This window comes from Mus musculus, chromosome 7 (assembly GCF_000001635.26).
Source record: "Mus musculus strain C57BL/6J chromosome 7, GRCm38.p6 C57BL/6J".
Taxonomy (NCBI): Eukaryota; Metazoa; Chordata; class Mammalia; order Rodentia; family Muridae; genus Mus; species Mus musculus.
Window position 1 is genome coordinate 119,730,804 of NC_000073.6, and position 15,113 is coordinate 119,745,916.

The 15,113-nt window shown below is 46.4% G+C and overlaps 1 protein-coding gene, 1 long non-coding RNA gene and 1 pseudogene across 3 annotated transcripts; 2 read left to right on the forward strand and 1 right to left on the reverse strand.

Moving 5' to 3' along the window:
- Gm39080 lies at positions 1 to 8,687 on the forward strand. Of its 2 annotated transcripts, XR_869910.2 has the most exons (4): positions 1 to 158; positions 1,206 to 1,472; positions 6,383 to 6,434; positions 8,489 to 8,687. It is a non-coding gene; the product is annotated as a predicted gene, 39080 (long non-coding RNA). The 2 variants fall into 2 exon arrangements; XR_003946865.1 differs by lacking the exon at positions 1 to 158 and having other exon boundaries at positions 549 to 3,521.
- Positions 8,688 to 9,106: 419 nt separating this feature from the next.
- On the forward strand, positions 9,107 to 11,441 carry Ppp1ccb (protein phosphatase 1 catalytic subunit gamma B). Its single transcript, NM_001370947.1, has 2 exons — positions 9,107 to 10,267; positions 11,132 to 11,441. The coding sequence occupies exons 1-2, from the start codon at positions 9,325 to 9,327 to the stop codon at positions 11,200 to 11,202; spliced, it is 1,014 nt and encodes a 337-aa protein (NP_001357876.1). The 5' UTR covers positions 9,107 to 9,324; the 3' UTR covers positions 11,203 to 11,441.
- Gm19963 lies at positions 11,129 to 14,350 on the reverse strand (annotated as a pseudogene).
- Positions 14,351 to 15,113: the final 763 nt, after the last annotated feature.

Below are 15,113 nucleotides of genomic sequence, written 5' to 3' on the forward strand. Positions count from 1 at the left end.
TGCAGTTTACATCAGGTGTGGTTTTCTCTTGAGTCTTTGGGGTGCTGGCCAGCTCATCCTGGGACTTGAGCAGAGGCCAAGCTTCAGGGGTCTTACATGTGGGGGCTCGCCCACCAGGATTTGTGGCCTACCCCAATTCTCAGAGACCCCGCTTGGAGGTAGGATCCTGTCTTTGTCTATGTCTTTGTCTGCCGGCTGTGTTTGAATTTGGTATTCTCGGTTTGCAGTCGTCTGCGCTCGTGAGAGCAATGAACTCCCTGTCTGGAATGGAGGGGAGGGTTACTGACAGATGTGTCAGGAGTAACCGGCTGCCACCCTGGGAGACATCCCAGGAGGTCTGAGGGAGCTCCAGGGACGCCTGGAGATCTCCCATCAGGGTGTCAAGTGAGAGTGTGCTCACTCAGCCGTCTGATTGGGTCCTGGTCTCGGTTATTGTAATTTTTTTGTGTGTACATCTTGTTTGTTTCCCTGTATGTGACTCTGACGATGGGACAGACTATTAGCACTCCCCTTGGACTGACTCTCAAGCATTGGACTGAAATTAAGACTAGGACTCACAATCTGTCTGTAGATGTCAGAAAGAGATTTTAGAGAGCTTTCTGCTCTGCGGAATGGCCAGCTTTTGATGTTGGTTGGCCACTAGGGGGCACTCTTGATCTGATTGTGATTTCTGCTGTAAGAGATACTGTTTTGCAGAGGAGACCAGGGTCTCAACCAGATCAAGTACCCTACATTCTCATCTGGGAAAATTTACCACAGGACCCCCCTCATCATGGTTGAAGCCTTGGGTTCAGAAGAACAAGCCGGGCTCCTGAGTCCTAACTCTCCGTGACTCAGAGGAAAAAAAAACTAAGATAAAAACAGTGGGGGCTGAACCACAACCCTCGGCTCCTCCCAAGATCTATCCAGAGATAGAAGAACCTCCAGAATGGCATAACACCCCACCCCCATATCCCCAATCAGTCCCCTGCCAGATCTCTCAACAGGGTGCCACTAGAGACACAGCAGAGGGACCAGACTCAACCACCACTCTGCTTTTACATACTTATGGCCCTCCTCCAGCGGACCCCAGACAACTGCAGCCCCTTCAGTACTGGCCTTTTTCCTCCTCTGGTCTCTACAATTAGAAGGCAAATCATGCCCCCTTCTCTGAAAACCCCTCTAGCCTTACTAATCTAATGGAATCTCTCATGTTCTCTCATCAGCCCACGTGAGATGACTGTCAACAGCTTTTACAGGTTCTTTTCACCACAGAGGAGAAGGAGAGAATTCTGCTGGAGGCAAGAAAGAACGTGCTGGGGGCCAATGGACAGCTGACACAACTTCTGAATGAAATAGATGCAAGCTTCCCTCTGACACGTCCTAACTGGGACCCTAACAGGCCTGAAGGTAGGGAGCGGTTGACAATTTTCCACCGGGCTCTGGTAGCAGGACTGAGAAGAGCTGACAGGCGCCCCACCAATTTGGCTAAGGTAAGAGAGATCCTACAAGGGGAAAAGGAGCCCCCAGCAGTCTTTTTAGAGTGCCTCTTAGAAGCATACAGGCATTACACTCCCTTTGACCCTATGTCAGAAGGCCAGCAGGCGGTGATGGCCGTGGCTTTCATTGGGCAGTCTGCTTCTGACTTAGGAGAAGGTTACAGTGTCTAGAGAGTCTGCAAACATTATCTTTGCAAGATCTGGTTAAGGAGGCAGAGAAAGTGTACCATAAGAGAGAGACTGAAAAAGAAAAAGGAGAAAGAGAAAAGAGAGAGGCTGAGGCAAGAGAAAGTAGGCGAGATAGAAGGCAAGAAAGAAATTTAGCTAAGATTTTGGCTACATTCGCAGGTGATAAGGAAGTTTATAGAAAAGGTAGAGGAAGTAGGCAGACAGGGTACCTGGGCAACACAGGGCTGAGAAGATCTCAGAACTCCAGAGGACCTTTACAACTACCTCTAGATAAGGACCAATGTGCATACTGTAAAGAAAAGGGACACTGGGCAAAAGACTGCCCCAAGAAAGAGACAGATACCAGATCGCCCAAGGTCCTTACCCTGGAAGATGATGACTAGGGGAGATGGGGCTCGACCCCCTCCCCGAGCCTAGGGTAACCCTAACTATAGAGGAGACCCCCACGGATTTCCTTGTTGATACCGGAGCTGAGTTTTCAGTCCTGACAGAGCCACTGGAGAAATTGAGGAACGAGAAAACCATAGTATTCGGGGCTACTGGTCAGAAACCATACTCTTGGACCACTGATAGGAAAGTTGATTTAAGAAGAAGCCAGGTAACCCATTCCTTCCTCATCATTCCTGAATGTCCCACCCCATTGTTGGGGAGAGACTTACTATCAAAATTAAAAGCCCAAATAAGCTTCTCTTCGGAAGGAACTTCAATCTCTTGGCAAGCCCCTATCTCTATAATTTTAGCTTTAAAATTAGAAGAAAAATATAGATAACATGAACCTCAAGCCCCATTGAGAAAAGTACTAGAAGGGATCTGGTTAGAGAGATATCCTCAAGCCTGGGAAGAGACTGGGGGTATGAGAGAGGCAAAGAGGGTGCCCCCATCGTTGTGATGCTAAAAACTGGTGCGACTCCTATCAGGATACAACAATACCCCATGAGCATAGAGGCCCGAGAGGGGCTCAGACCTCACATTCAAAGGCCCTTAGAACTAGGTGTTTTAGTCCCTTGTCAGTCTTCCTGGAATATTCCGTTGCTACCAGTTACAAAGCTTTGCCACCCTGACAGCCCCACCCTGCCCCCTTACTAAAGAGACTGGGACTTTCTCATAGACCCCCCATACACCAGGAGGCCTTTAAAGAGATTAGAAAGGCCTTGCTTAGTGCACCAATCCTAGCCCTGCTGGACCTGACAAAGCCTTTCACTCTCTATGTAGACGAAAGAGCAAGAATAGCGAGAGGGGTCCTGACCCAAGCTCTGGGGCCATGGAAACGACCTGTGGCCTACTTGTCAAAAATAATTAGACCCAGTGGCCAATGGATGACCTTCTTGCTTAAAAGCTACTGCTGCTGTGGCACTACTTCTCAAAGATGCTGACAAACTGACTCTAGGTCAATGAACTATAGTAGTAGCCCCCCATGCCTTAGAAAGCATTGTTAGACAACCGCCTGATCGCTGGATGACTAATGATCACATGACCCATTATCAGAGCCTCTTACTGATTGGGAGAGTGCAGTTTGCACCCCTCTGCTATCCTGAATCCTGTCACCTTGCTGCTGGAAGCTGACGACTCCCTACCAGTGCACCAGTGTATGGATATCCTGGCAGAAGAAACCTGAACTAGGAAAGACCTCACTGACCAGCCATGGCCAGGCTGCCCCACCTGGTACATGGATGGTAGCAGCTTTTTGGTTAAAAGTAAGCGAAAAGTGGGGGCAGCAGTGGTCAACGGAAAACAAACCATCTGGGCCAGCAGCTTGCCTGAAGGGATGACAGCCCAGAGAGCAGAGCTAATTGTACTCACCCAAGCCTTGTGGCTGGCAGAAGGGAAGAATATCAATATCTACACAGACAGCAGGTATGCTTTCGCCACTGCTCACATACATGGGGGCGATCTATAGACAAAGGGGGCTACTCACATCTGCTGGGAAAGATATTAAAAATAAAGAAGAAATCTTGAGTCTATTAGAAGCCATATACTTGCCAAAAAGAAACAAACAAACAAACAAAAAAAAAAAACTGGCCATCATACTTTGTCCCGTCACCAGAAAGGCCTTGATGCCATAGTGAAGAGAAATCAGATGGCTGACCTGGCTGCCAAACAGGCGGCCCTAAGAGCTATGATCCTCATAGCTAGAAAAAAAAAAAAAAAAAAAAAAAAAGAACTTAAGGACCATTATGAACTCAAAGATGCAGGCTTTGACTAAACTCCAGAAGATCAGGAACTAACAGGCAAAATACCTGAGATATGTGGGTATACTCCCCAGGGAGTGGCTAAGACCCAAGATGGTTGCTCGGTCCTGCCCACCAAAGAAGGGCAACAATATGTAGCCAATCTACACTGGCTCATGCACTTGGAAACTAAGAAGCTCAAAGAAATTGTTAAGAACTCAAACTACTATGTTATAAAACTGTCTGACGTTGCCCAGGAGATTGTTAATAAATGCCAAGCTTGTGCCCTCAACAATGCCGGGCACCACAAGAACGCCCCCAAAAGGTGGCTAAGAGGTGACTGGCCAGGGACATACTGAAAAGTAGATTTTACTGAAGTTAAACAAGCCAAGTACAGTAACAAATATCTATTAGTTTTTATAGAAACTTTTTCAGGGTGGGTCAAAGCCTTCCCCACTAAGAAGGAGACCGCCAATGTCGTGGCAAAGAAGATATTAGAGGAAATTTCCCCAAGATTTGGCATCCCTAAGGTACTTTCATCAGACAATGGCCCCTCCTTCGTTGCCCAGGTAAACCAAGGGTTAGCCAGACAATTGGGGATCGATTGGAAGTTACATTGTGCTTATAGACCCCAAAGTTCAGGACAGGTAGAGTAGATGAATAGAACATTAAAAGAAACCTTAACTAAATTGGCTTTAGAGACCAGTGGGAAAGATTGGACAGCTCTCCTTCCATAGCCTTGTTCCAAGTACAGAACACCCCAGAGAATTTAAACTTACACCCTTTGAACTCCTCCATGGGGGACCACCCCCCTTAACAGAAGCAGGGGGAATGTTTAACCCTGATGTTCCTTTTCCCCAACCCCTGCTAGCTCGCTTGAAGGCGCTAGAACTGGTCAGAAAAGACGCCTGGGAATTGCTGAAAAAAATAAAAACATATGAACCAGGAACCACCTCGGTGCCACATAAATTTCAAATAAGAGATCCTGTCCTGGCGCTGCACCACCGTTCTGGCAACCTTGAACCCAAATGAAAAGGATCCTACCTGGTGCTTCTGACAAGCCCCACTGCCACTCCTCTAGCATGCACCCGGCTCCCCCTCCCGGCCCCGCCACGGGCCACTAGCCTGGCCCTGTGCACAGGAACCTCCTCCCTCCCTCCTACCACTGACGAGAGACTCTCTAGTCTCATTCGAGGGGCTTCTGAGGCTCTCAATGTTACAAATCCTAAAGCTGCGACCTCATGTTGGCTTTGTTTGACAGCTGGGCCAGAGGTTTCATTTTCCTAGTTCTAAGATTAGAACTATGTACTAGAAGGAGTGGGGAATGTGAGTCCCCCGACTTAGAGCGTTTCTCCCTAGAAGGTAAAGCCCCTGGACATTCCCCAAGCTTGTTTTCCCTGATCTCTAAAAATGCAGCCAGAAAGAAGCTCTTTGTTCTCTATAGCCAGCAAAAAGCCTTTTTGTTTCTGAGCCTTACAGCCAGAGATGCGATAATTGTAATTTTACCAAGGACATCCCGGCAGAGAAGAACACTCCTCCCAACTCTTCCCAACTCTCCTCCCAACTCCTCCCAACTCTTCCCAACTCCTCCCAATTCCTCAGCTAGCTGTTAAAAATCCCCTACTGTCACCCTGCTCGGGGTCGAACTCCCCTGCCCTGCATGGCAGAGAGAGTTCGTCCTCAGCTAGCTGATAATAAAACCTCTTGCAGTTTGCATCAGGTGTCGTTTTCTCTCGAGTCTTTGGGGTGCTGACCAGCTCATCCTGAGACTTGAGCGGAGGCCCAGCTTCAGGGGTCTTACAGAATGTCTGGGAAGGGAAGCTTATTGGCTAAGGCCTCTAGGTATCTCATTAGTGTGAAAAACTCTATTTTGGGCCTATATAACCACAGGATACTTTTATGTGAGAAGCATGGCATGTGTTCTAAGTCAGGAGTCTGGCAGGGACCTGGAAGTCCCCTAAGCCTCAGATGTGTGTCCACAGTCTACTCTACCTTACCAAACTCCTGGCATGTTTTCACATCCCACAAGAAGTTACTTTTTTTATTTTTATTTTTTTGAGCCAGGTGGTAGGTCTGGTAAACAAGAATAGCACTATCCACATATTATGAGAGGATAGATCTTTGTAGGAAAATAAATACACCCAATGAGATTTGCAGACTAAAATAAGAGGGGCTTGTGCATAACTCTGAAGAGTGACTATATGTGCATTGATGGAAAAAGCAAAAGCCACTGGATGAAAAGGGCACTCTATTGGTCTACTATGGTGAATGCTGTGCTTATATCTGTGAATAATAGGTAGACGTATATGGATCGGGCATTACTGGGCCCTGGGACAGTCTCTAATTGCCCTTGGGTACTTAAGAAACTGCCAACCTGTGCAATTTAGCTTTCAAATAGGAAGAGCTGGGATATTACAGGGACTGGTGAGAGGAATAATAGGTGTTGTTTAATCTATGTTCCCATAGTGGATTTATACCAGCAGTAGCTTTGCCTTGTCTGGTGTCAGAAAAGAGTTTAGAATGACTTATTTATCTCTGTCTTAATAGAGGTAGCTGTGTGAATTCTTCCACTATTCATGGAGAACTGGAACCCTGACAGGTAAGACATGAACAATGTTATATCATGTGTTTGTCAGTGAGTCTTAGAAAAGTACCATTGTCTTAGAATGGGTGATGTTAGTGGGTCACAGAAGACTAAAATCTGGGGCTTGAGAGGTGGCTCAGCGGTTAAGAGCACTCAACTCCCAGCAACCGCATTGCTTACCACCATCTATAAAGGGGTCTGTTGCCCTCTTTTGCCATGCAGATAAAGCACTCACATACATAAAAATAAATAAATCTACAAAAGGAAGAAGGTCTAAATTTGGCTTTCTGGTCATTTTCATTTCTTTATTTGACTTTTTAGGAGAAGAAAACATATATTATGAAAACACAAGAAACTTTAGCCAAAAAGATGTATTAAGAGGCTGGGGAGAGAGCTTAGTGGGCCAAGTGCTTGTTCTGTAAGCACAAGGACCTGAATTCAACCCTCTAACACCCATTTAGAACAGGAGGAAAAGAGAGAATCTTTGGAGCACTTTTATGAAAAGCTAGTCTCAATGAGATTTAAGAAGGGTTTTATACTTGCTCTAGTCATCTCTTGGGTTTATAACAATTCTTTTAAAATTCTCAAGTTTTTTTTTCAACAATAAAAACAAAGCCCTTTTGATTTTGAAGACTACAGAGCTCTCGTCTAGCTGTTAAGCTATTGGAGTTGCGAATTCATGAATTGAGTGATTTGATTTTTTTTTTAATGCCCTCTTTTTAAAAGTTTTGGGAAGTCAGTTTGAAAATTGGCCCAGTTGGATTGGTGCCACCTGACAGGCATAGCAACTCTTCATCAGAAAGGCGATACTAAGGAAAGTTGTTTCTTGGAAATTTACATCCTCTATAGTGGAGTATTATTTAAAACATTTCTCAAAACTCCCCGTGGTGGCAGAAGACACCCAGCTGCTCAGTGCCAGTCTCACTGCAGCAGATTCCACTACAATGAACAAGTGTTTGATAGAGAGCTGGAAAGGACAGGAAAATGGAAGTGCTGTGCTACAGAGAGGTGTAACTGGAGGCAGGATGGTGGTGACAGGCAAGAGGGATGGTTGAGGACAATAGGTTGTCATCACCTGAGGAGAACAATGGCTTCCCTTTGTTTCTGGCCTGAAAGGGTCAGAGCTGTTAACTGGGAGAAAGTTCAGGGGTCGTCCCTCCTGAAAGGGAGGGATGTCCTAACACGACTTTCTGTGAGCCAGAGTTTTTCCTTGTTCCTAGTCAAGAGTTAAGATTTACCCTGAGAGGAGGATGTCCTTGGGTCTGCAGATAACAGTTTCTTCTTCTGAAGTTTGTTCTTGTTATGAGAAAATGACTCCAAAATGATAATATTGTCTGCCAGGTGCAACTAAGTAAAAATGTTATTTTTTGAGCAAAAATTGCAAAGTCATACCCCATGTTTTTAAGCTGTAGAAATCAGTAAAGCTTTGCTACTTGCCACCAGAGCAGCAGTCCGTCTGTTTCTTAGTCAATCACCCAGTGGTATCAGCTTATGCAGATGCAGATTCAGTCCCCAAACTGCCTCCTGCCTTAGGATTCCCCTTGGCTCTGAGCAGCAACAGAGGCCCAAAAAGGAAGAAAGGTTCACTTTGTGAATTGGGCCTCCTTGAAGAACCACTGTGGTTAACGATACCACTGGAGACCTTGTTGGTATCTGTGGTCCATACTATGGCCCCGGGCATGTTATAAGATCAATGTGGTCTTAGGCAGTCTGCACCTTGCCTGATGCCTGGGACAGGGTGTGCTGGTGGTGGTGGATGAGGTGGGAGGGGGCCCTGAGACCATGTTGAGGCCCATGGTACTGAAGCCCATGCAGATGTATGTGGTCTGGTAGAGCTGGCCCTGTCCCTCACCAGCCCACACCACTGTGGTACAGGAGGTGGCATGAGTGCAGAAGAGCTGGTCACTCCCCTCTCTAGTGACCTCCATGGTCTCCTCGGTTGATGGCTTCTAGCATAGATGCAGGCTGAGAAAGGCTCCTCTCTTGGGGACTGACCACTAAGAATTTGACCTGCTCCAGTGAGTACATGGACAGCATAAAATAGAGTTGGATTTTTTTTTTTTTGATAGGCACCTCACAATGTATCCAAGGTCACCCTCAGACTGGTATCTCCCTGGCTCTCTACCTCTTTAGTGCTGGAATTGCAGGTGTGTGCCAATGGCCCCTGGTCGGCCTTCCTTTCTTTCTTTCTTTCTTTCTTTCTTTCTTTCTTTCTTTCTTTCTTTCTTTCTTTCTTTCTTTCTTTCTCTCTCTCTCTCTCTCTCTCTCTCTCTCTCTCTCTCTCTCTTTCTTTCTTTCTTTCTTTCTTTTTTACATACACACAATATTTTATTTAGCCATAATGAAATTGTCAAACTTGTAGGAGAATTGATGGATCTGGAATTATTTTATGCTGAGCAAAATAATCCAGACTCAGAATAACAAACACTGCATGTTTTTCCTTATATATAAATATAAAATCTAACTTTTGATGTTTATATAAATACATGTATATATGGATATGTAAATTTGTGTACATAAATGTGGATATAGGTGTTGAAACTAGAAAGGGCACATTAAAAAGAGGATTGAGCAAAGGAGAAGTAATAAAACACATGAGACAGGAAAGAGGGGCTACTGGGAGTGAAAGGGTACACAAGGGGCCGGGGGTGGGGGGGGAGGGGAGGATCAGCAAAAACGTGGAGCTTGCTCGTGGTTCCCAGTGGCGAGAGGAGGAGGAAGCCCGGAGCGGAGCGGGGCGGCTGGGGGGGGTGGACCCGCCGCGGCTGCTGCTGCCACCGCCGCCGCCGCCACCACCGCTCGTGGGGCTCGTGGCGTGAGGAAGGAGGACGAGTGAGACCCCGGGGCGAGCGGGCGGCGGCGCCGCTGCTGCTGCTGCTGCGGGAGGGTCGGCGGCGGGACGGCGATGGCGGATATCGACAAACTCAACATCGACAGCATCATCCAACGGCTGCTGGAAGTGAGAGGGTCCAAGCCAGGCAAGAATGTCCAGCTCCAGGAGAACGAGATCCGAGGACTCTGCCTGAAGTCTCGGGAGATCTTCCTCAGTCAGCCTATCCTTTTAGAACTTGAAGCACCACTCAAGATATGTGGTGACATCCACGGGCAGTACTATGATTTGCTCCGTCTGTTTGAATACGGTGGCTTTCCTCCAGAGAGCAACTATTTGTTTCTCGGGGACTATGTGGACAGGGGCAAGCAGTCCCTGGAGACAATCTGCCTCTTGCTGGCCTACAAAATCAAGTATCCGGAGAACTTCTTTCTTCTCAGAGGGAACCACGAGTGCGCCAGCATCAATAGGATCTACGGATTTTATGATGAGTGTAAAAGAAGATACAACATTAAGCTGTGGAAAACGTTCACAGACTGTTTTAACTGCTTGCCGATAGCAGCCATCGTGGACGAGAAGATATTCTGCTGTCATGGAGGTTTATCACCAGATCTTCAATCTATGGAGCAGATTCGGCGAATTATGAGACCAACTGATGTACCAGATCAAGGTCTTCTTTGTGATCTTTTGTGGTCTGACCCCGATAAAGATGTCTTAGGCTGGGGTGAAAATGACAGAGGAGTGTCCTTCACATTTGGTGCAGAAGTGGTTGCAAAATTTCTCCATAAGCATGATTTGGATCTTATATGTAGAGCCCATCAGGTGGTTGAAGATGGCTATGAGTTTTTTGCAAAGAGGCAGTTAGTCACTCTGTTTTCTGCACCCAACTACTGTGGCGAGTTTGACAATGCAGGCGCCATGATGAGTGTGGATGAGACCCTCATGTGTTCCTTCCAGATTTTAAAGCCTGCAGAGAAAAAGAAGCCCAACGCCACGAGACCTGTCACACCACCACGGGGTATGATCACAAAGCAAGCAAAGAAATAGATGTCACTTGACACTGCCTGGTTGGGACTTGTAACATAGCGTTCATAACCTTCCTTTTTAAACTGTGATGTGCTGGTCAGCTTGCCCAGGTAGACCTGTCTGTCGGGCCCTCCTCCATTTGATTACTGCTGGCACTTGCTGGTTATAGCAGCAAGCCAAGCACTTCATTCTCAAGAGAGCATTTTGTTTTGAACCTCTGTTCCCTTTGTGGACAGCTCTGATGATGGTGTTAAGCTGTACACCCTGGCAGGTTATCCTGTCTGAGGAGAAAGTGTACAATTGATCTTTTTTTAATTTAGTATAAGTCATGAATAATGTAAATGCCTGTTTTCTTTAGGATATAAAGAGAGCCTTAGAGTGCGTGAGTCTCTACATGTAATTGTCATAAATGCATTCTGTTGATACAAACCACTGTGAACAATTTTTTTTCCAGTTTGTTTGAAAGGGACTGCTTTCCCTCATTGTCTTGTCATGTACAAACTAGTGTCTGCAGCTGTGGCAGCAGGAGTGACCTGCCTGCCGCCAGCCCTGCCCAGACTATCTGAAGCACACTCCTTCCCACTGCACATTTAATAATGATTAAAGCCATTCTTTTCAATGTCTGTGATTCCTTCCTAAAGCCAAAGTTTCTGTTGGACTGTATGGCACGCCCTGGGGATGAGGTGGCCAGGGCATCGAGGCTGCGTGCGCAGGCCGCCTCCCTCCGTGGGGCCTCAGAAGCAGGTTATTTTAACTAGCAATAGTGGTATAGTGCTGAGTAAGCTATTAATGATGGAAGTTAATGACACTTTGTACAGTTCCCATATAGTCTATTCACTGAGTGATCTTTTTACAGTTGGATCAGGCCTGAACCCGTCCATTCAGAAAGCTTCAAATTATAGAAACAACACTGTCCTATACGAGTGACCGATAATGCTTTCTTTGGCTACATTCTTTATTCTGCGGTGACATTGAGGCTTATAAATCAAAAGGAACTAACTTGCCGTCCACCGGTTTATACAGAACTCACAGTATCTATGACTTTTTTAAACTACGACCTGTTAAATGAATCTGTTTGCACAGATGCCCGTGTACAATGCCATGTGCTGAGAATGGTTTCAGACTTATTAAATGCAAGCTTGTTAAAAAAAAAAAAAAAAAAAAAACGTGGAGCTTGGGAATGACACAAGGAAACCTAGTATCTTATACGGCAATTAAAAATACATATTTAGCCGGGCAGTGGTGGTGCACGCCTTTAATCCCAGCACTTGGGAGGCAGAGGCAGGCGGATTTCTGAGTTCAAGGCCAGCCTGGTCTACAGAGTGAGTTCCAGGACAGCCAGGGATATACAGAGAAACCCTGTCTCAAAAAACAAACAAACAAAAAATACATATTTAGAAGGAAACACTTATCTCCCTCCTGCATGGGATTCAAATGAGGAAGGTGCCTTCATTTCAATTCACTGTGCTGAGCTCCATTCCTAGATAAAAGCTGGCATCTACTGTACTGAACTGAACAGACGTGGCCTTGATTTATAGATAAATACAGAGAACGAACTTCAGGAATGGCATCACGCTGATTTTTTTTTCATCAGTTGTCATAAGAATTTGACCAAGATCATTGGGCTTTGGGTAACAGTGAGAGCATGCCCTAAAGATGAATTATCTTTTGTAATCTCATGGTTTTCTATAAATCAAAAAGCTAAATACTTTCTTTTGTAGCCAGTGTGGAAGGATGCAGGAAATATTTATGCAAAATTCCAGCCAAGAACCTCATTCTCTAAGGGATATGAAGCCTATCTGTATACTGAAGTTTTAAGGCCATCGAGGACATGGGAGAAAAACTTCCCAGGACGGCAGGACGTGCAGAGGTCAAGATCTTCCTTCTGGTCTTGAATATTCTGTGGAAGAATTCCTTCTCGTTCTGGAACTCGTTCTGGAAGAATCCTGTCAACAAAGGGTCTCGGTGAGTCAAACTGTCTCACACATGAAGGATGAAGACTGTGAAATGGGATGCGGAATCCTTGGGAAGAGTGAAGCAGCAAGATCCACGGAAGGTCCCAGAACAGCAATAATGTCTTCCCATCACAGCCATATTCTGCTATCATAGCATTCACAGTAGCCATAGCCACACCCAACAAAGTACCTTCCCATCCAGAGTGAGCAACCCCACATGCCTTTTTCACAGGATCTGAAAAAACTATAGGAATACAGTCCACACCAAGAGCTGTGATTGTGACTCCTCTGATCTGATTATTCCATCATAAGATCCGGGCTCCTTCTTCCCCATAACCCATACTTCATTGGCATGATCAGTCTTTATTCGGTAAAATTTCTCTGCATTAAATCCTGCAGCATTTGCCGACCTACGAACATTTTCTTGAACGACCACTTTGGGATCTCTCCATTTGGAACTACTGAAAAGATTGAGTGATCGGAGAGTGGCTATGTAAGATATGCCACCTCTCCGTGTAGTAACTCCATGTAGGAAGATGTCTGGGATCAGAGGAGATGTGACAATAGTTAGGTCCCCTTTCAGCGCTGGCAGGCTCACATTTCTATTTCACTCTGGATGTCTTCTAGTTCATGAGTTGTGGTCACGGTTATTCCAGTGGATGGTTTCAAAAGGCTATCCTCCCAAGCTACCTGCAAATCTTCAAACTCAAATTCATACACCTTCATGAAGAGTTAGTCAACATAAGCCTTCATTAACAGTTTCCTGTGCTCAGGGACAATCACTTTAATGCAGCTCAGATTTTCTTCATTAATTTTTTTGTTTAATTGTATACAAAGAGGCAGTCAGGCTGGGGTTACTAACAGTCTCGATTTTCCCACAAGACGTGAAAAGCCATTTCCTGTTTCCAATTCACAGAGGCCATATTCCCCCATCCTTTTCCTTGGTGGCATTACTGCAACATATTATACAAAGGAACTTGGCCTTGGGAGCATGGTGGCAGTGAATATTATCCAGTGTCTTCAGTAACGTCTCACGACAGTTTTTCTGAGAGTTCAATCAAGACTGCTTCTGCCATTCTTCAAGCAAGCGCACTTTTTCCCCCATGCTCTTATGCCATATCAGCTTTAGCATACTAAGTTGAGCAGTATCAGCAAATCTTATTTTGAGGGTTGCCCCAGCAGCCTTGAACTAGCTCTGTAGTCGAGGCTGGCTTCGAACTCACAGAGTCCCGCCTGCCTCTGCCTCCCAAGTGCATGGGGCCGCTTCCTGCGCTCTCCTCGGGCGGCTGCGAGCTGGGGTGTGAGCTGCAGCCTCCGCGAACGAACCCCTGCGTCCCCTGAAGTCGTCCTCCCCCCTGTCTCACCGCGTCCCAGGCCTCCCGGAGGCCTCGGGTTCCCGGGGGCTTGCGCCCGATTTCGGGTGTTCCCGCCACGGCCGCGGGGCGGCGCCCGGTCCTGCGCCGCTTGCTCAGCAGTTCCAGGTCAGCGCCCGCGGTCCCCGGAGAGGCTTGTGGAGGCCACCTGAGGCTGACACCAGCGAGCGTGTCCCGAGAGGCTCCTGGAAGGAAAGAAGCGTCCCCTCTCCCTGCGGGCCTTGGTGACTCCAGAAGGATCTGCTGACCCAGCGGTGTGGTCAGCCTGTCACTTAGTGCCCTCCGCCCATAGTGTTTCTAAATTATCATAATCTCTTTTCTCCCAGCATATTATAGCTGGGACAGGTCTGCAGAGTTCTTTAGTCTAGATAGTGAAGAGAGGGAAAGGGGGAGGGGGAGAGGGAGAGACAGAGACAGAGAGGGAGAAATAGTTTTTATGACTCCATAAAGCCATATGGCTCATGCCTAAGGCCTGATGTTTAGGAGCCTTAAACAGAAGTGCAGGCCACCTGCACTACAGAGCAAGACCCTGTCTCAAAGCAACAACAACAATAAATAACAACAACGAAACCTAAACCACAAAGTCAGAAGAGCTTCAACTCGGGTATGACTGAAGGTTGTCAGAGAAGAGCTGAGAAGGGGGAACTCACTCGGGCGATGCTACTGTATCCTGGGAGACTAATTCTGTGCAGCTGCTAGTGCTTTGTCCTCTCCCCTGGAAACCAGCTCATCTATACCAAGGACCAATTTCACTCGATATGGGGCTCTACACCGAATAGTTTATATAGTCGGCCTAGTAAGGACTCATGGAACTGTTTGCAGTAAGTTTTGTATATTATCCCTTTCATATATATGGAATATATGGCTCAAAGAAAGTGTGGGGGTGTGAATGAAAATGGACCCCATAGATTCATAAAGAGTGGCCCTCCGGCTGGTGAGATGGCTCAGAGTGTAAGTGCACTGACTGTTCTTCCAAAGGTCCTGAGTTCAAATCCCAGCAACCACATGGTGGCTCACAACCATCTGAATGAGACATGACACCCTCTTGTGGTGTGTCTAAAGACAGCTACAGTGTACTTACATATAATAATAAATAAATCTTTTTAAAAGCTGTTTGTTTGTTTGTTTGTTTTTGAGACAGGGTTTCTCTGTGTAGCCCTGGCTGTCCTGGAACTCACTTTGTAGACCAGGCTGGCCTCAAACTCAGAAATTTGCCTGCCTCTGCCTCCCAAGTGCTGGGATTAAAGGCGTGTGCTACCACTGCCCGGCATTTTTAAAGCCATTTTTAAAAAAATAAATCCTTTTAAAAAATGGCACTATTAGAGGTGTGGCCTTTGGAGGAAGTGTGTCACTGGGGGATGGGGGTGAGCTTTGAGAAGCCAGGCCTAGTGGTTCATTCTCTCTTCCTGCTGCCTGAGGATCAAGAATGTAGAACATTTCCAGCCCCATGTCTGCCTGCATGCTGCCATGCTCCCCACCATGATGATAATGGAGTAAACCTCTGAACTGT

Coding starts and splice junctions, on each gene's coding strand:
- Ppp1ccb (NM_001370947.1), top strand. CDS start 9,325: ATGGCGGATATCGACAAACTCAACATCGACAGCATCATCCAACGGCTG. Junction 10,268..11,131: donor ACCTGTCACACCACCACGGG/GTATGATCACAA, acceptor ATCTTTTTACAG/TTGGATCAGGCCTGAACCCG.